Consider the following 20,434-nt stretch of genomic DNA (forward strand, 5'->3'; position numbering starts at 1 on the left):
ATGGAGTCTAAGGAAAAAAACAAAAGGTCACGAAAAACCTAGGTGTAAGACGGGAATAAAGACACAGACCTACTAGAGAATGGACTTAAGGATATGGGGAGGTGGAAGGGTAAGCTGTGACAAAGTGAGACAGTGGCATGGACATATATACACTACCAAACGTTAAATAGATAGCTAGAGGGAAGCAGCTGCATGGTATAGGGAGATCAGCCTGGTGCTTTGTGACCACCTAGAGGGGTGGGATAGGGAGTATGGGAGGGAGGGAGATGCAAGAGGGAAGAGATATGGGAACATATGAATATGTATAACTCATTCACTTTGTTATAAAGCAGAAACTAACACACCAATTAAACAATTATACTCCAATAAAGATGTTAAAAAATAAAATAAGGTAAAAAAAAAGAAATCCAAAGGATAAACCTACACACCTTTGGTCAATTAATCGATGACAAAGGACACATGAATACACACTGGAGAAAAGACTGTGTCTTCAACAAGTGGTGCTAGGAAAACTGGACAGGTACATGTAAAAGAATGAAATTAGAACACTCCCTAACACCATAAACAAAGATAAACTCAAAATGGATTAAAGACCTAAATGTAAGGCCGGACACAATAAAACTCTCAGAGGAAAACATAGGCAGAATATTTTTTGGCAAAAATCACAGCAAGCTCTTTCTCGAACTGCATCCTAGAGTAATGAAAATAAAAACAAAAACAAAGAAAAGGAACCTAATGAAACTTAAAACCTTTTGCATAGCAAAGGAAACCATAAACAAGACAAAAAGATAACTCTCAGAACAGGAGAAAATATTTGCAAATGAAGCAATGGAGAAGAGATTAATCTCCAAAATATACAAACAGCTCACAGAGCTCAATATCAAAAAAAAAAAAACCGCAATCAAAAAAATTGGCAGAAGACAGAAATAGACATTTCTACAATGAAGACATACATATGGCCAAGAGGCACATGAAAAGATGCTCAACATCGCTAATTATTAGAGAAATGCAAACCAAAACTATAATAAGGTATCACCTCACTCCGGTTGGAATGGCCAACATCAAAAAATCTACAAACAGTAAATGCTGGAAAGGGTGTGGAGAAAAGGGAACCCTCCTGCATTGTTGGTGGGAATGTTAATTGATACAGCCACTATTGAGAACAGTATGGAGATTCCCTAAAAAACTTAAAATAGAAGTACCATATGACCCAGAAATCCCACTACTGGGCATATACTCTGAGAAAACCATAATTCAAAAAGACACATGCAACCCAATGTTCATTGCAGCACTCCTTACAATATCCAGGTCATGGAAGCAACCTAAATGTCCATAACAGATGAATGGATAAAGAAGATGTGGCGCATATATACAATGGAATATTACTCAGCCATTATTAAAAGAACGAAATTGAGTTATTTGTAGTGAGGTGGATGGGCCTAGAGTCTGTTATACAGAGTGAAGTAAGTCAGAAAGAGAAAAACAAATACCGTATTCTAACACATATATATGGAATCTAAGAAAAAAAAAGTCATGAAGAACCTAGGGGCAAGATGGGAATAAAGACACAGACCTACTAGAGAATGGACTTGAGGATATGGGGAGGGGGAAGGGTAAGCTGTGACAAAGTGAGACAGTGGCATGGACATATATACACTACCAAACGTAAAATAGATAGCTACTGGGAAGCAGCCTCATAGCATAGGGAGATCAGCTCAGTGCTTTGTGACCACCTAGATGGGTGGGATAGGGAGGGTGGGAGGGAGGGAGATGCAAGAGGGAAGAGATATGGGAACATATGTATATGTATAACTGATTCACTTTGTTATAAAGCAGAAACTAACACAAAATTGTAAAGCAATTATACTCCAATAAAGATGTTAAAAAAAGAAAAGAAGATGTGGTACATATACAGAATGGAATATTACTCGGCCATAAAAAGAAACATGTGGGGTCATTTGTAGAGACATGGATGGACCTTGAGACTATCACACAGAATGAAGTAAGTCAGAAAGAGAAAAATATCGTATATTAACACATATATGTGGAATCTGGAACAAATGCTACAGAAGAACTTGTCTGCAAGGCAGAAACAGACACACAGACATAGAGAACAAATGTATGGACACTAATGCTAAAGTGGGGGTGGGATGAACTGGGACATTGGTATAGGTATATATACACTAATATGTATAAAATAGATAACTAATGAGAACCTGCTGTATGGCATAGGGAACTCTACTTAATGCTGTGTTGTGACCTAAATGTGAAGGAAATGCAAAAAAAGAGGGGATATATGTATATGTATAGGTGATTCCCTTCACTTTACAGCAGAAACTAACACCACAATGTAAACCAACTCTACTCCAATAAAAAAAAATGTCGTCAAATATTTTAAGTAATGGGCAGAAGACCTAAATAGACATTTCTCCAAAGAAGACAGACATATGGCCAACAAACACATGAAAAGATTCACAACATCACTAATTATTAGAGAAATGCAAATCAAAACTACAGTGAGGTATCACCTCACACTGGTTAGAATAGCCATCATCAAAAAATTTACAAACAATAAATGCTGGAGAGGTTGTGGAGAAAGGGAACCCTACACTTTTGGTGGAAATGTAAATTGGTACAGCCACTACGGAGAACAGTATGGAGGTTCCTTATAAAACTAAAAATAGCAGTACCAAATGACTCAACAATCCAACTCCTTGGCATATATCTGGAGAAAACCATAATTCAAAAAGATACAGGCACCCAAATGTTCATTGAAGCACTATTTACAATAGCCAGGACATGGAAACAACCTAAATGCCCATCAACAGAGGAATGGATAAAGAAGATGTGGTGCATATATACAATGGAATATTACTCAACCATAAAAGTGAACGAAATTGCATTATTTGTAGAGACATGGATGGACCTAGGGACTGTCATACAGAGTGAAGTAAGTCAGAAAGAGAAAAAAAATATCATATATTAACGCAGATATTTGGAATCTAGAAAAATGGTATAGATGAACTTATTTGCAAAGCAGAAATAGAGACACAGACGTAGAGAATAAACATATGGATACCAAGGGGGGAATGGGGAGTGGGATTGATTGGGAGATTGGGATTGACATATATACACTACTATGTATAAAATAGATAACTAATGAGAACAGACTGTATAGCACAGGGAACTCTACTCAAGGCTATGTGGTGATCTAAATGGGAAGGAAATCCAAGGAAGAGGGGATACATGTATACATGTGGCTGAATCACTTTGCTGTACAGCAGAAACTAACACAACATTGTAAAGCAACTATTTTCCAATAAAAGAAAAAAGGATATTATTAGAGATGGGCAATTGCATGCTATAGCTAAGTAACAGAGGTGGTTTTCTGAAGGATGCACATTTGATCAACTTACTGGGCTTTGGTATAAGCCAACGGCCACCCTCCTCTTTCTGAAGCCACTCAAGAAACCATACTAAAATTAATACATTAAATGACTCATTGGGGGAACTGATAAAATGATAGCCTGGGGAAAACAATACTTTTGGAAACCTTCCCCCGAAATAGTAGCTGAAATATGTCAGAGGTGTCAGATCTGTCCTAAGTATAACCCAGAAAAACCTATTTATACTTCTCAGAACCACTTTCCTTTGCCTCCTGGTCCCTTTGCTATCTGTCAACTGGGTGTTATCTACCTGTCTCCCTCTCAAGGATACAAATATGTTCTGATGATGATGTGCATGTATTCCCATTTGGTGGAAGCCTTTCCTTGCAGACGTGCAACTCCCCTTACAGTGGCCAAAATATTGTTGGAAAGGATTATTCTTTTTTTTAACATCTTTATTGGAGCATAATTGCTTTACAATGGTGTGTTAGTTTCTGCTTTATAACAAAGTGAATCAGTTATACATATACATATGTTCCCATATCTCTTTCCTCTTGCATCTCCCTCCCTCCCACACTCCCTATCCCACCCCTCTAGGTGATCACAAAGCACCGAGCTAATCTCCCTGTGCTATGTGGCTGCTTCCCACTAGCTATCTATTTTACGTTTGGTAGTGTACATATGTCCATGATAAATACCGTATGCTAACACATATATATGGAATCTAAAGGAAAAAATGTCATGAAGAACCTAGGGGTAAGATGGGAATAAAGACACAGACCTACTAGAGAATGGACTTGAGGATATGGGGAGGGGGAAGGGTAAGCTGTGACAAAGTGAAAGGATTATTCTTAATTGGGGAATTCCTCTGCAATTACATAGTGATAATGGTGTCCATTTCACTGGACAAATTCTAAATGCTGTTTGTGAAATCTGGCCTATGCTACCACATTTCCACTGTGACTATCATCCTCAATCTTCTGGTGTAATGGAAAGAACAAATGACATAATCGAGACCTAACTAGCAAAAATCTCTGAGGCCTTCGGCCTTCCTTGGCCTAAATTGCTACCCATAGTTCTGGTAAACTTAATATCTATACCCTTTCGAAAACACAAACTGTAACCATTTGAAAAAATTATTGAAAAACCCATGATTCTTGACTCAGGACTATGTAAGCCCCTTCTAGTCAAGGGAGATCTTTTACATTATTGTCAAAGTCTCATTAAGGCTCTAAAAAAATGAGCACCTGGTTGAAAACTTTTTCCACAGTGAGCTCCTGGGAGATGGAGATACAGAACACCACAATTTAAAACCAGTGGACTATGTTTATTGGAAAAGACATATTTTAAAGGACTCCTTACAACCCAGATAGAAGGGACCCTATCAGGTACTTTTAACCAACACCCTGTGCTGCTAAACTTAAAGGCGTTGATTCTTGGATTCATGTTTCCAATTTTTAAAAAAAGGCTTCCCCACCTGTGTGGGCCTCTGAAACAGTTGGAGACCTAAAGCTGAAAGTGATCCAGAAGTGACTCAGATGGCACCTAATGTAGATGGCTCTCCCAAGACTTTGGACAAGGCTGGTACTCTCCATGGTCCTCATTGATGAAATCCCTCAAGTTACCCTCGTTCTAATTACTGTCATCATAGAGTTGTTACATCTTCTTCATTATGTAATAACTGATGAGGCACCAAATTGCCTTTCCTTCTTATAGACACACTTTCAAGGAGTGAAAATTTTCATGAATAGGTTCATGGCCAGGAATTAAAGTTTAGTGGAAATGACCCTGGCCCTTTGGTCCTTCGATTTTGACTATGAAGGACTGGAGAATTGAACTTTTGGGACTCCTCCTTGAAGTTACAGTTTTATTAATGTGCTTTACCCTATTACATACAGTAGGCATCCTCCATGAGTGGCAATTCTATCTTGCATTAACTCTGCTGGGAATAAGCCTCTGGCTCCAAGTCTTGCCCATTCGATTAATTTATTCCACTTGGTATTCTTTCACCAACCAAGACCAGGAGTTACCCTTAGTCTTCTTTATATTAAAATAGCTGACTTTTCTTGGGATACTTCCTTTACTAGAGTTATGTTATTATCTCTCTTATTATCCACCCAGGCTCCTTATGACTGGGAAAATAATGCCTTATTCTGCATTTCCCAAAGTCTAGCCATGGAGGAAATCTAAAAGACTATTGGATATGCCATCAGCACCCTAGATAATTCACTGAATACCCAGGATCCCCTTGCCTTGGCTATCTCCAATCTTACTCGTATCCCTCTACCATACCCTTTTCAGAATTCATCTATTCTCCAAGCATACCATGTTCATCTACTCAAATCCACAGTTCCCTTTCCTTGTTTGCCTTGTTTGGAACCAGATAAAACCCAGAATATTCCCATAGGAACATGTGTTCCAACGAAGCCCTTTGGTTATCTGGAAACATCAGATCCAGCTTCCAAACACCCAACTTTACTTCACTGTGCCAAGAAAAACATATTCTCATGATAACCGCCATGTATTCCTACAAGGAAGGCTTCTAGACTGCTCAAATATAACCAACACATGGTTGAATTTCACCTTTGACACCTCCTTTCTCTATGCTCCATCTATGTCTTTATTTGTGGTTGGAAGAGTAGCACCTGGGGGATGTCCTGCCCCAACACCCTAACCCCACGTTCTCAATGTGCTCTAGGACTTTTAATAGTTCCTTTGACTGTGTTAAATTCTTCAGAAATTACCAAATGGCACACACACTCTACTTTCAGCCTATGCCAAGAAACCCCTTCTGAGGGATTTCAGAGGTTCCCAAGAATTATTCAAACCACGTGGGGAGATGGAGCCATTGAAAAAATTATTCAAAATCTCTCTGCTACCATAGCAGACACAGCTAATGCCACAGCTAGAGCATTAAGTGCCCAAAAAGACTTCCTGAATTTGCTTGCTCATGTTATGTTAGATAAAAGATTTTCCTTGGATTACCTTCTTGCAGAACTTGGAGGTATCTGTGTCATCTTAAATAACACCTGTTGTACTTGGATAAATGCCTCTGGTATAGTAGAAACTCAAATTAAGATCTTAACAAAAGAAGACCAATTGACTTCATTCTGATAGTCTTAATACTCCCCTAATGTTTGATTTTTTTATTTGGTTACCCTCAAACATTGTATCTTGGTTCAAAACTGTTCTGCAAACTGGGTTATTACTCTTAATAATTGTTGTCAGCTTCTTTATATTGATAAAGTGCTTGCTTAAATTGATTACTTCTATACTTAGCCATTCTACTGCTCAGTTGATGTTCACACAAGTCGATATACTCGAGGCAGCACATCACGGTGCCTCCAATGAATTTTACAGTCCATCCATTGATTCATTCACACAACCACCCTCTAAGGGACATGATGGACCTGGAGCAGGCAACCAAGCCATTCTGGCTATGTAGGAATAAGAATTGCTCCAATGATGTTTTCTTCAGGAAAAAGCATGGGCAAAAGGGGGAAATGTGAAAAGAACTATGTCAGGAATGACTAAGACATGACCTGAGGACCTCCACGTTTGCTGCCCATGCTGGACTTTTGCTGAACACTCTAAATTAAAACTGCTAAAGAGTTGCTGAGTTGCTAAAAGGAAAGAATAATACTGAGAACTGGACTTCATCTGGACTAAGAAAACATAACTTTCCCTAGTAATGAATGAGATGCATTCCATAACTCAATCTTATGTACAGAATAATTTTACCCTCCAATCCAAATTGTTGGTAAACAACTTGTATAAGACTGCATTGATGTCCCTCTTTTCCTCTAAAAACCCTGGCCATTTCCTCTAGTGGGACACTATTCTGGTTTCTTCCAGACTTTCTGTGATCCCTGAATTGCAATTCTAAGATCCCAAATAAATTACCTTTTTGACTCTTTACAGTTAGTGGTCCATAAAAGTTGATACAAAAAAAGCTTAGTCACAAAAAAGCTTTCACACACATCCTTTTATTTAGTCCTTACAACCACCCTGTGAAGTGAGGAGAACTAATTTCATTATCCCCATTTGGTAAAGGAAGAAAGACAGTCTCAGAGAGGTTAATAAATTTGTCCAGTCATAAGCTACTAGTTGAGGGGACCAGCATTCTAACTCGAGTCTTCCGGCTTCAAAATCCGTGATCTTTCGATTACAACATACTGGGCTTTTATGTGCGTGTCAGTTAGCCTGGGCCACATCTGTTATGATGGATAGAAAAAAATTAAGCAGAGACCAGTTGTAACTCTTCTCTGATCCTCAGCCTGACAGTAGAAAGAAAACTGACTGGAGGGACGTGGAATTCGAATAGAAAGAGGCTGAAGTTGGGGAGGGAAAGAGTAGGCTCTGGAAAGAAAAGAAGTAGAAGAAGCTCTAACTGGGGGGTCAGCTATACACAGACGCCAGCTGGCCTGGCAATGTCACCTCTCGCGTTTTCCTTCCCGGCTGAGCAAGTCCAGGTCCACTCTGCTACACCTCCTTCCTTTCTCATAGCCCACCTTGGGGCTGCACAGATGTTTTTGCCCCCAAAACCCACACATGCATGCGGGGGAGCTGGGGTGGGGGTGATGGTGGTGGTCTGGGCAACTGCTGGGGCAGGTCAGGGGAGGAGTCAAGAGGAGAGTAGGGAAACACTGGATAAAGGAAGTAACTCTCCGGGAGGCAATGCCAAGCGCGGCGCTCAAGAAAGGCTGTTACAACTGCAGCGAGTGTATATAAAAGGCTGGAGTAAAGGCGTGTGTGAGGTAACGACTGGGGAGCCGGGAGGAGCTGGGGTCGGAGGGACAGGTCAGGGAGGGACCCATCAGGCAAACACCCGGCGCGGGGTCCGCGTCACGTGAGAGGACAGTTGGCACAGGACCACCTCTCCTTCGCGCCGCAGCCGCCAGCAGGCAGATCCCAAGGAGAAGAAAGTTCAGATTGGGTGAAAGGGGGTGTGAACCGAGGAATATCACTCGGGTCCCGCGCGGAAGAGGGCGTCAAAGAGCACCCTGAGAAGGCTTGAGGGGGCGTGCCGGGGCTCACGGCAGAGCACCGAGAGGGAGCCCAGGGTTCCCAGCCTCGCCAAACTCTTCTCCTTACCTTGGGCACCGTGATATGGTCCATGACCGCGGCTCCCGCCACCCGACTGCCTCACCGCTACTCGGGCTGCTGCCGCCACCACCGTTCTACTTGCCTCCTTGCCCAACCCGGGTTCCATCTCCCGCCCTGCCCTACTGGATCAAGCTCTCGTCACCTGATCCTCGGGAGGCTCCTATCGCGGCACTTCGCCCATGGCTGCTCCCGCCATCTTGCTTCCTGGCAAATGCCCTTTTCTTTGGGGGAGCCTGTCAAAATGCTGTTTCTTTGGCAGGGGAAACTGTTAAATATACATTCTAGCTTTCTAAGAACACTTAGTTTAAATAAAATCCAGTGATTGTGAGCTTTTTCATATGTTTTATGTGCAAAGCTACTAGGAATGTAGACAGGAGGCAAAAGAGTGACATATTAGGCTCACAAATATTTCTAGGACTGCTTCCATTTTCTTAAGATTAAAAAACAATGACAGATTTTTCTAGCTCAGACTCCAGGTTTGGCCGGAGAGTTCTTAAGTCCCAGACTCGAGTACTGACACCCTTCTCACATCCCATGATGCTGTAAGGATTCTGAGCACCAATATCATTCCACTACTATTTAATGTTATCAGCGATGCACCAGGCAAAGATAATACAGACTGCCTTGTGGTGAAGACTGGTTTTCTGAAGAGTTTCCTGTGAGACCTTGAGCAAGTCACTGTAGAATATTTTTGAAATGGCTTATAACCATGTCCTCCTTTCACTCCCCTTATCCAGGGGGAGCCTACTACCATCAATCTAGTTAAAGCCTGGACTATTACAGTAGCCTCATAACTTTTGTCATCACAGATGTGGGGAAAGGACCAAGGACCCACTGGACCACCTCTCAGATGAGATGCAGTTACTCAGTGGTGTTCTCTGAATCAGACTTGTGATGGCCAAAACAACAGTCTGGGAGTTAGAAAACCTGTTTGTTTTTTTTAACATCTTTATTGGAGTATAATTGCTTTACAATGCTGTGTTGGTTTTGGGTGTATAACAAAGTGAATCAGCTATATGTATACATATATCCCCATATCCCCTCCCTCTTGCATCTCCTTCTCACCTTCCCTATCCCACCTCTCTAGGTGGTCACAAAGCACCGAGCTGATCTCCCTGTGTGATGCAACTGCTTACCACTAGCTATCTATTTTAAATTTGGTAGTGTATATATGTCGATGGAAAACTTGGGTCTTACTCTCAGGTCTGCCACTAACTTGCTTTGTGACCTTGAGCAAATCATGTCACCTCTCTGGGCCTTAAGTTGACCAAGGTTACAATGAGGGTATTGGCCACAATTTGTAGGGTCATTTCTACCTCACTATTGTGATGTTATGGTTTGAAATATCACCTTCCCTACAAAGTGATTTTTTTCTTCTTTTAGTATCCATAACATTTGCTAGTTAAACTACTCATTCCTCATATTTTGCTTTTTTCCCTAGCCTAAAAGCCCTTCCCTCAATCCATGACCCGAGTATCCCTTCACTTCCACGTCTTCAGAAGATACTCACTGCATGCTAAACACTCCTCTCAATTGGCTCTTTTACAATCATCTTGAACTCCAGTTGCTTCATCCAATAGCTCTTCGCAGTGTTCAATCTCCATTTGTTTTGCAGCTTTTTACACTGTTGATTCATTTTCCTTTTTGACATTCTTTCTTCCCTTGGCCTTTATTGTAAAGCAGATTCATTGCCAGCATCCCTCAGTATTCCTTTTCTGCCTTCCTCCCAACTCCTCTTTGCCCTTATTTATCCATTTCCCTGGCTTCTGTCCTCAATCTTCTACTCTCTCTGTTTTCTTTCCCTTGGTAATCTTGATCTCATTCTCAAGTTATATCCTTATCTGCTGGTAGGGTACTCCCAAATTTACATCTCAAGTCCTGTGACCTTTCTCCTGTGCTCAAGTTTGGAACTTCCAACTCTCCCCTGAGAATTCCGCTTTGGTGTTCCAGCTAGCACATTAAACGCATCACGACTGAAAACAAACTCATCTTTTACACCTTCCTCCTGCCTCTTGCCCTCTCCCACTTCTGCCACCGGCTCTTTCTCAAGTTTTCTTTATCCCTAGTAATACCACCATCATATACTCAGTTACTTAGACTTTAACCTCATGTCCATGCTCTTTGGGATAGTTAAAAGGAGTATGGACTTCAAGTTAAAATTTCGACTCTGCTATTTGCTAATGGTATATGACCCCGGACACGTTACACAACATCTCTGAGTCTCAGTTTTCTCATCTGTAAACCAAGTCTAGTAAGGTGCTTGTGAGGATTCAAGGAAGTAACGTATATCAGGTATCAGGAACATCATAAGGGCACAATGAATATTGGCGGTTACCTTCCCTTCCTCAACTCAGTTATTAAATATTTCTGTTCTCCTCTCTCTCAGATGATTACCCTCCTTCCTTGTTCACTGATAAAATAGAAGGCATCAAAAAGGAACTTCCACATCCTCCCACAACCAAATCTAATTGCTGCTCTTCATGTGAACCCATATAATCTTCCTTCAATGAATCAACTGTTCCTGAGCCTTCCTAAGGCAACTCCTCCACTTGTCCACTCAATTTCATACTCCCTCGACTACTAAATTGTCCCTTCTTTCCTTTATCATAAAACATTCCCACTTTACCAGATCATTTCCATCAGCACAAGGACATGTTTATAATAACATGTTTATTTCCAATTTTAAAAAACCCTTTCTTGACCCACATTCCTCTCCCCCACCTACCATCCCCTACCCCATTTCTCTATTGCACCTTATAGCAAAATTCCTCCCAAGATTTGTCTAAATTATCTACCTCCACTTCTTTTTCTCTCCTCTCATTCTCTATTGAAAACACTCTAATCAGGTTTTACCCCCACCACTCCAACAAACTGTCCTTGTCAGTGTTACCAGTAATCTCCATATTGCAAAATCCAATGGGTAATCCTCAGACTTCTTTTCCTCTCAGCAGTATCTGATCACTCCCTTCCCTTTGATACATTTTTTTTCACTTGGTTTCAGAGACACTGCTCTCTCTCCTACTTCTCTGACATCTCTTTCCCAATCTCCTTTGCTATTTCTCACTTATCTTACCTTCTTTATATGTTGGAATGCTGTCAGTACTCAGACCTTGGTCCTCTTCTCTATTTACACTTATTCCCTGGGTGCTGTCATCCAGTCTCATGCCTTTAAATACCATATTTGCAAAGAACTTCCAAAATTTTATCTCTATTCCTGATCCATCCTGTTAACTCTTAAACTTATATAGTATCCAACAGCATACTGACATGTCTACTTGGATGTCTTAGAGGCACCTCAAACTTACCATATCCAAAGCAGAATTTTTGATTTCTACCTATCTTCTCAAATCTGCTCTTTTTATAGTATATCTCATATCAAAAATGGGCAACTCCAGTTGTTTAGGACAAAAGCCTTGGAGACATTCTCTTTCTTTCATACCCCATACTCAATTCATCATCAAATCCTATTAGCTCTTCTTTCAAAATATTCCAAATTTAATCACTTCTCACCCCTGTATTCTGGCCCCAACCTCTATTTATCTAGCCTGGATTATTGTCATAGTCTAGTCTCCATGTTTTGGCCCTGGTTCCCCTAGCATCTATTCTTTACATAGCATCTTCTAGACTCTAGAATCTATAGAGACATGTCTCCTTTGCTTAAAACCTACCAGTGGCTCCCCATCTCAGAGTAAAAGCCAAATCCTTACATGGCCTATGAAGCCCTACATATGATCTAAGCCTAGTGCCTCTCTGACTATACCTTCTATCACCCTTTGCTTTCTCTGTTTAAGTCATATTGATCTTCTTGTTCTTTCTCAAATATACCAGACATGCTCCTGCCTCACGAGCACTTGCTGTTCCTTCTGCTTAGAACGCTCTTCCCCCAGAAATCCACATGTTCACTCCCTCATTTCTGTCAGGTCTCTGATTAAATGTCACAATATCAGAGAATCCTTACTCGAGCACCTCATATTAAATAAAACCGCCACCACTTCTTCCCCAGCATTCTCTATCTTCTTAACATTTTTTCTTTATAGTTATCAACACCACCTGATATGCTATAAATGTCTTTCTCAGTTATTTGTCTCCCCCTCTAGGATGTCAGCTTCATGAGGGCAGGGACTTTCTGTCCACTGCTAGATCTCCAAAGTCTAGAACAGGCCTGGAACACAGTAGGTACTCAATAAATATTTGTTGAATAAATGAATTTTCTAAGCTATCCCAGATTTTCTCCACCATTAAATTTAATCATTCCTCCTAACATTCCCTCCTTAAGGCAAGTTAGTGTCATTTCAGAGGAAATTAAGATACAGATGGTGAATTGTCAAAGGTTGCAGAAGAGTCACATGTCAGATTGGACCCCCACAGGAGTAGAGAAGGCCTGGGACTAAGAGGAAAATTATGGAAGAAGAAAGTATTAGACTTGTAAAATATTTTCTGTGAAAGGGATACTATCATCTATTATTTATTTGTTTTCTGCCATTATGATATCAACCCCATGAGGTTTTTCTCTGTGCACTACTGTACCCCAGTGCTTAGAAAAATACTTGGCACATAGTTAATGCTTGATAAATACTTGCTGAATGACTAAATGAAAATGAATTACTCTAGACTCACAGCTGGTGTGGGCCAGAAGGTAAACAACTAAAGGGAAAGAGTCTGGAGGCAAGGAAATCATTAGGAGGCTATTATGTTTATCCCCAAAAGGTTGTAAGCCAGTGAGCCTGTGGACATTTTGACTTTGTACCTAGAGCTCAGATCTTAGATTAGCAACGTCTGAGATACTAGTTGCCACACTAAACCTCACCTGTCCTGCTTTATATGCAAACCTCCAACTCAGTTATGACCCACTTATTTTCTACTTTGAGGGATTTTCTGCTATTAGGGGTTGGTGTCCTTCCCATGGTATCCTAGGGAAGTAAGTAGGTGTGCTCTGCCCCAATATCTCACTAGCTGGAGCTATAACCTAAGAAAGCTACTGCCAAAAGTCACCCATGAAGTGGTGCATTATGACTATTTAAGAAGCCACAGAGCCTTTGTGACCTCACTCCTGCTCCAGAGGTAGCTTGATAAGTCACAGCAGAGGGCAGTTGGGGCATAACTTCACACAAGTCATCAAGACCTCCTCCACCTTGTTTCTGAGGAGAAGCCATCAGAAACGAACTGTGCTTTTAGCTTATTTCAGTTTCAGTTTATCAGTCATCTTGGGCCAACTACCAACCAACTTCTTTTGAAGACCAACTTGCCAGAAAGCACTCTTTTCATCTTTCAGATACAGCTTACTTGAATCATGCAGTGCATAGGGGATATCAGTGAAGAAGTCTGGCAAGACTACATCACCCTCTTCCTACAGACTGGAATGTGCTGTGATGCAGCGATAATCACCAATTCCCCTCCCTGGTTGTTAGCTTCTTATCCTGAAGTCAACTTGTTCCAATTGACCCAGGAAGAAATGCAGATCTTGCTGGTGAGAGAGGAGAGAGAAAAGTTGTTTCTTCAGGGAATCACCCTTACAGGGACCAAATGCTTGTTGATCCGGGACAACCTGTACACTGAAGGCAACAACACCATGGACCTCCACACCAAAGGCCAGAGTCGGGGCAGCCAGGCAGTGACAGTAGTTCAGATCGAGTCTGTATACCTTGTGGTGATAGGACACAAAGGAACAGGAGGAGGGTCTCTCAACTTCAAGGCTTTCAGGATGGCGGGTTACATCAGAGAGGCCATTCATCAACACCTGGCGCATTTCTAACTAAATAAAAAGGCACTGGTGTTTGACCTGGAATTTGAATTCAGTGTTATCTGATTCACCTTCTAGATTAACATAGTCTTGAGGAAAATAAAAGGAGATCCCAGATCAGGTTTGGAGATGTGTGTGTGTGTGTGTGTGTGTGTGTGTGTGTGTGTGTGTGTTAGGAAAGGGGCAGATTGGGGAGTGAGTATTCAAGCATTTGTTTCTTTGCACATTTTTTACACCTAGAACACAATCTCTCCCTTCTCAACACTTGGAGGGAAGAGTAGTGGACTGGGAAGTAGAAAATCTTGGTTGTACTCCCAACTTTTTCCTGACTTACTATATTTTTCTCTGGGCCTCAGTTTCCTTATCTGTACAATGAGGAGTGCACTATGTCTCTAAGGGCCCTTCAAGCTCTGGAAATCTATGCTTTTGTAATAATCACATACATCCTTCAAAATCCAGCACAAGTACTACCTCCTTGAGGAAGCTTTCTCTGCCTGCCTGTACCTTAGGACTGACCATAATTTGAATTACTAAAGCACTAACTCTCTGGGTAATTGGTTTGGACTTAATCATACTTTGCCCAACATTTCTTGTATGATTGTCCTGTGATCTTGTTTAACTTTTCACGTACACACTAGTTTTGTTTCCCAACTTTATTATAATCTCCTAAAGGGCAGGTTGTTTGTCTTCTACTTCTCTATTTCCCTCCTGGGATAACCCAGCATGGGGCTTTGCTAGGGGAGTTGGCTACACACATAAAATCACTTATCAGGAATAGAGAGATTTTCCAAAGTGGGGATTCTGCTGGGTGTTGATGATCCAGGGCACTTGTGGCTAGATTTTATTCTTCCAATTTGTAGCTCACCTTTGGACCATTTATCTGTTCATTGTTGTCACCATCAGGGGAAACATGGGTGGGCAGAAGCTAAGACAGAAAGTAAAAAGTTCTAAACATTCCATCTGGCTTGTTGCTAGCTGCTGTGGACATGCTGGAGTGAAAGAAGACAGGAATGAGAAAGATGAGGTTGAGTAATAAAGCATAGTGCTTATTTGACCCTGCTGCCACCAGTCCCCAGGAGCAGTGATTATGGAGAACCCTCTTCTCTGTCAGTCACAGGGAACCACTTCAAACCCCCCCATACACACTCTCAAAAGCCTGTAAAGGTCAAGGTTTAAACATGGAGGTTGTAAAATATCTGTGTGCTATTCAATACAAGTATAATGCCTGTCATATATGTAACTTAAATATTTTAATAGCCACATTAAAAATGAAAAATGAGGGGAAGGCGGAAGATGGCGGAAGAGTAAGACGCGGAGATCACCTCCCTCCCCACAGATACACCAGAAATACAACTACACGTGGAACAACTCCTACAGAACACCTACTGAAGGCTGGCAGAAGACCTCAGACCTCCCAAAAGGCAAGAAACTCCCCACGTACCTGGGTAGGGCGAAAGAAAAAACAGAGACAAAAGAATAGGGACGGCACCTGCACCAGTGGGAGGGAGCTGTGAAGGAGGAAAAGTTTCCACACTCTAGGAAGCCCCTTCGCGGGCGGAGACTGCGGGAGGCGGAGGGGGGAGCTTCGAAGCTGCGGAGGAGTGCACAGCAACGGGTGCGGAGGGCAAAGCGGGGAGATTCCCGCACAGAGGATCGGTGCCGACCGGCACTCACCAGCCTGAGAGGCTTGTCTGCACACCCGCCGGGGCGGGCGGGGCTGCGAGCTGAGGCCGGAGCGCAGGGAGAGGACTGGGGTTGGCGGCTTGAACATAGCCTGAAGGGGTTAGTGCACCACAGCTAGCCGGGAGGGAGTCCGGGGAAAAGCCTGCACCTGCAGAAGAGGCAGGAGACTTTTCCTTCCCTCTTTGTTTCCTGGGGCGTGAGGAGAGGGGTTTAAGAACGCTGCTTAAAGGAACTCCAGAGACGGGCGCGAGCCGCGGCTAAAAGCGCGAACCCCAGAGACGGGCGCGAGCCGCGGCTGAAAGCGCGGACCCCAGAGACGGGCGCGAGCCGCGGCTGAAAGCGCGGAATCCAGAGACGGGCGCGAGCCGCGGCTGAAAGCGCGGAATCCAGAGACGGGCGCGAGCCGCGGCTGAAAGCGCGGAATCCAGAGACGGGCGCGAGCCGCGGCTGAAAGCGCGGAATCCAGAGACGGGCGCAAGCCGCGGCTAAAAGCGCGGACCCCAGAGGCGGGCGGCAGACGTTAAGGCTGCTGCTGCCGCCACCGAGGGGCCTGTGTGCGAGCACAGGTCACTCTCCACACCCCTCCTCCGCGGAGCCTGTGCAGCCCGCCATTGCCGGGTTCCCGGGATCCAGGGACAACTTCCCCGGGAGAGCGCACAGCGCGCCTCAGGCTGGTGCAAAGTCACGCCGGCCTTTGCCACCGCAGGCCCGCCCCGCACTCTGTGCCCCTCCGTCCCCGCCGGCCTGAGTGCGCCAGAGCCCCCAATCAGCGGCTCTTTTAACCCCATCCTGTCTGAGCAAAAAACAGACGCCCTCCAGCGATCTACACGCAGTGGCAGGGCCAAATCCAAAGCTTAGCCCTGGGAGCTGTGAGAACAAAGAAGAGAAAGGGAAATCTCTCCCAGCAGCCTCAGAAGCAGCGGATTAAAGCTCCACAATCAACTTGATGTACCCTGCATCTGTGGAATACCTGAATAGACAACCAATCATCCCAAATTAAGGAAGTGGACTTTAGGAGCAAGATCTATGATTTTTTCCCCTTTCCTCTTTTTGTGAATGTGTATGTGTATGCTTCTGTGTGAGATCTTGTCTGTATAGTCTTGCTTCCACCATTTGTCCTAGGGTTCTATCCGTCCATGTTTTTTTTTTTAATTTTTTTTTCTTAATAATTAATTTTAATAACCTTATTATACTTTACCTTCGTTCTTTCTTTCTTTCTTTCCGTCCTTCCTTCCCTCCTTTAGACAACGAATCATCCCAAATTGAGGAGGTGGTCTCTGACAGCAAGATTTAGGATTTTTCCCCATTTACCTCTTTTAGTGAGGGTGTATGTGTATGCTTCTGTGTAAGATTTTGTCTGTGTAGCTTTGCTTCCAACATTTGTCCTAAGGTTCTTTCCGTCCCTTTTTTTTTTTCTAAATAAGAAGTTTTTAATTCAATAACTTTATTATACTTTATTTTATATTTACTGTATCTTCTTTCTTTCTGTCTTTTTTCCTTCTTTCCCTCCTTCCTTCCTTCCTCCCTCCCTCCCTCCTTTCTTTCCTTCTTGCCTTCTTTCCTTCTTTGCTTCTTTCTTTCTTTCTTCCTTCCTTCCTACCCTCCTTTCCTTCTTTCTTTCCTCATACTTCTACTAATTCCCTCTACTTTTTCTCCCTTTTATCCTGAGCCTGTGGATGAAAAGCTTTTGGTGCTCCAGCCAGGAGGCAGGGCTGTGCCTCTGAGGTAGGACAGCCAACTTCAGGACACTGATCAACAAGAGACCTCCCAGCTCCACACAATATCAAACGGCGAAAATCTCCCAGAGACCTCCATCTTAACACCAGCACCCAGCTTCACTCAACGACCAGCAAGCCACAGTGCTGGAAAACCTATGCCAAACAACTAGCAAAACAGGAACACAACCCCACCCATTAGCAGAGAGGCTGCCTAAAATCATAATAAGGCCACAGACACCCCCAAACACACCACCAGACGTGAACCTGCCTACTAGAGAGACAAGATCCAGCCTCATCCACCACAACACAGGCACTAGCCCCCTCCACCAGGAAGCCTACACAACCCACTGAACCAACCTTAGCCACTGGAGACAGACATCAAAAACAGGAGGAACTACAAACCTGCAGCCTGCAAAAACGAGACCCCAAACACAGTAAGATAAGCAAAATGAGAAGACAGAAAAACACACAGCAGATGAAGGAGCAAGATAAAAACCCACCAGACCTAACAAATGAAGAGGAAATAGGCAGTCTACCTGAAAGAGAATTCAGAATAATGATAGTAAGGTTGATCCGAAATCTTGGAGATAGAATGGACAATAGATTGGACAAAATGCAAGAATCAGTTAACAAGGACCTAGAAGAACTAAAGATGAAACAAGCAACGATGAACAACACAATAAATGAAATTAAAAGTACTCTAGATGGGATCAATAGCAGAATAACTGAGGCAGAAGAACGGATAAGTGACCTGGAAGATAAAATAGTGGAAATAACTACTGCAGAGCAGAATAAAGAAAAAAGAATGAAAAGAACTGAGGACAGTCTCAGAGACCTCTGGGACAACATTAAACGCACCAACATTCGAATTATAGGGGTTCCAGAAGAAGAAGAGAAAAAGAAAGGGACTGAGAAAATATTTGAAGAGATTATAGTTGAAAACTTCCCTAATATGGGAAAGGAAATAGTTAATCAAGTCCAGGAAGCACAGAGAGTCCCATACAAGATAAATACAAGGAGAAAGCTGCCAAGACACATATTAATCAAACTGTCAAAAATTAAATACAAAGAAAGCATATTAAAAGCAGCAAGGGAAAAACAACAAATAACACATAAGGGAATCCCCATAAGGTTAACAGCTGATCTCTCAGCAGAAACCCTACAAGCCAGAAGGGAGTGGCAGGACATACTGAAAGTGATGAAGGAGAAAAACATGCAGCCAAGACTACTCTACCCAGCAAGGATCTCATTCAGATTTGATGGAGAAATTAAAACCTTTACAGACAAGCAAAAGCTGAGAGAGTTCAGCACCACCAAACCAGCTTTACAACAAATGCTAAAGGATCTTCTCTAGGCAAGAAACACAAGAGAAGGAAAAGACCTATAATAACGAACCCAAAACAATTTAGAAAATGGGAATAGGAACATACATATCGATAATTACCTTAAATGTAAATGGACTAAATGCTCCCACCAAAAGACACAGATTAGCTGAATGGATACAAAAACAAGACCCTTATATATGCTGTCTACAAGAGACCCACTTCAGACCTAGAGACACATACAGACTGAAAGTAAGGGGATGGAAAAAGATATTCCATGCAAATGGAAGCCAAAATAAAGCTGGAGTAGCAATTCTCATATCAGACAAAATAGACTTTAAAATAAGGACTATTAAAAGAGACAAAGAAGGACACTACATAATGATCAAGGGATCGATCCAAGAAGAAGATATAACAATTGTAAATATTTATGCACCCAACATAGGAGCACCTCAATACATAAGGCAAATACTAACAGGCATAAAAGGGGAAATCGACAGTAACACATTCATAGTAGGGGACTTAAACACTCCACTTTCACCCATGGACAGATCATCCAAAATGAAAATAAATAAGGAAACACAAGCTTTAAATGATACATTAAACAAGATGGACTTAATTGATATTTATAGGACACTCCATCCAAAAACAACAGAATACACATTTTTCTCAAGTGCTCATGGAACATTCTCCAGGATAGATCATATCTTAGGCCACAAATCAAGCCTTGGTAAATTTAAGAAAATTGAAATTGTATCAAGTATCTTTTCTGACCACAACGCCATGAGACTAGATATCAATTACAGGAAAAGATCTGTAAAAAATACAAACACATGGAGGCTAAACAATACACTACTTAATAATGAAGAGATAACTGAAGAAATCAAAGAGGAAATCAAAAAATACCTAGAAACAAATGACAATGGAGACACAACGACCCAAAACCTGTGGGATGCAGCAAAAGCAGTTCTAAGGGGGAAGTTTATAGCAATACAAGCCCACCTTAAGAAGCAGAAAACATCTCGAATAAACAACCTAACCTTGCACCTCAAGCAATTAGAGAAAGAAGAACAAAAAAACCTCAAAGCTAGCAGAAGGAAAGAAATCATAAAAATCAGATCAGAAATAAATGAAAAAGAAATGAAGGAAACAATAGCAAAGATCAATAAAACTAAAAGCTGGTTCTTTGAGAAGATAAACAAAATAGATAAACCACTAGCCAGACTCATCAAGAAAAAAAGGGAGAAGACTCAAATCAATAGAATTAGAAATGAAAAAGGAGAGGTAACAACTGACACTGCAGACATAAAAGAGATCATGAGAGATTACTACAAGCAACTCTATGCCAATAAAATGGACAATCTGGAAGAAATGGACAAATTCTTAGAAATGCACAACCTGCCAAGACTGAATCAAGAAGAAATAGAAAATATGAACAGACCAATCACAAGCACTGAAATTGAAACTGTGATTAAAAAT

General features: G+C 42.0%; 1 protein-coding gene across 1 annotated transcript; it reads left to right on the top strand.

Annotated features, from left to right (window-relative positions):
* Positions 1–13,782: 13,782 nt before the first annotated feature.
* LOC307180584 (profilin-1-like) lies at positions 13,783–14,244 on the top strand (the record flags this gene model as incomplete). Its single annotated transcript, XM_079910964.1, has 1 exon — positions 13,783–14,244. One exon carries the CDS (start codon positions 13,783–13,785, stop codon positions 14,242–14,244), a length of 462 nt encoding a protein of 153 aa, XP_079767090.1.
* Between the last annotated feature and the right edge of the window lie 6,190 nt (positions 14,245–20,434).

The sequence above is a fragment of the Stenella coeruleoalba genome (genome assembly GCF_951394435.1).
Source record: "Stenella coeruleoalba genome assembly, chromosome: X".
In the NCBI taxonomy this organism is placed as follows: Eukaryota; Metazoa; Chordata; class Mammalia; order Artiodactyla; family Delphinidae; genus Stenella; species Stenella coeruleoalba.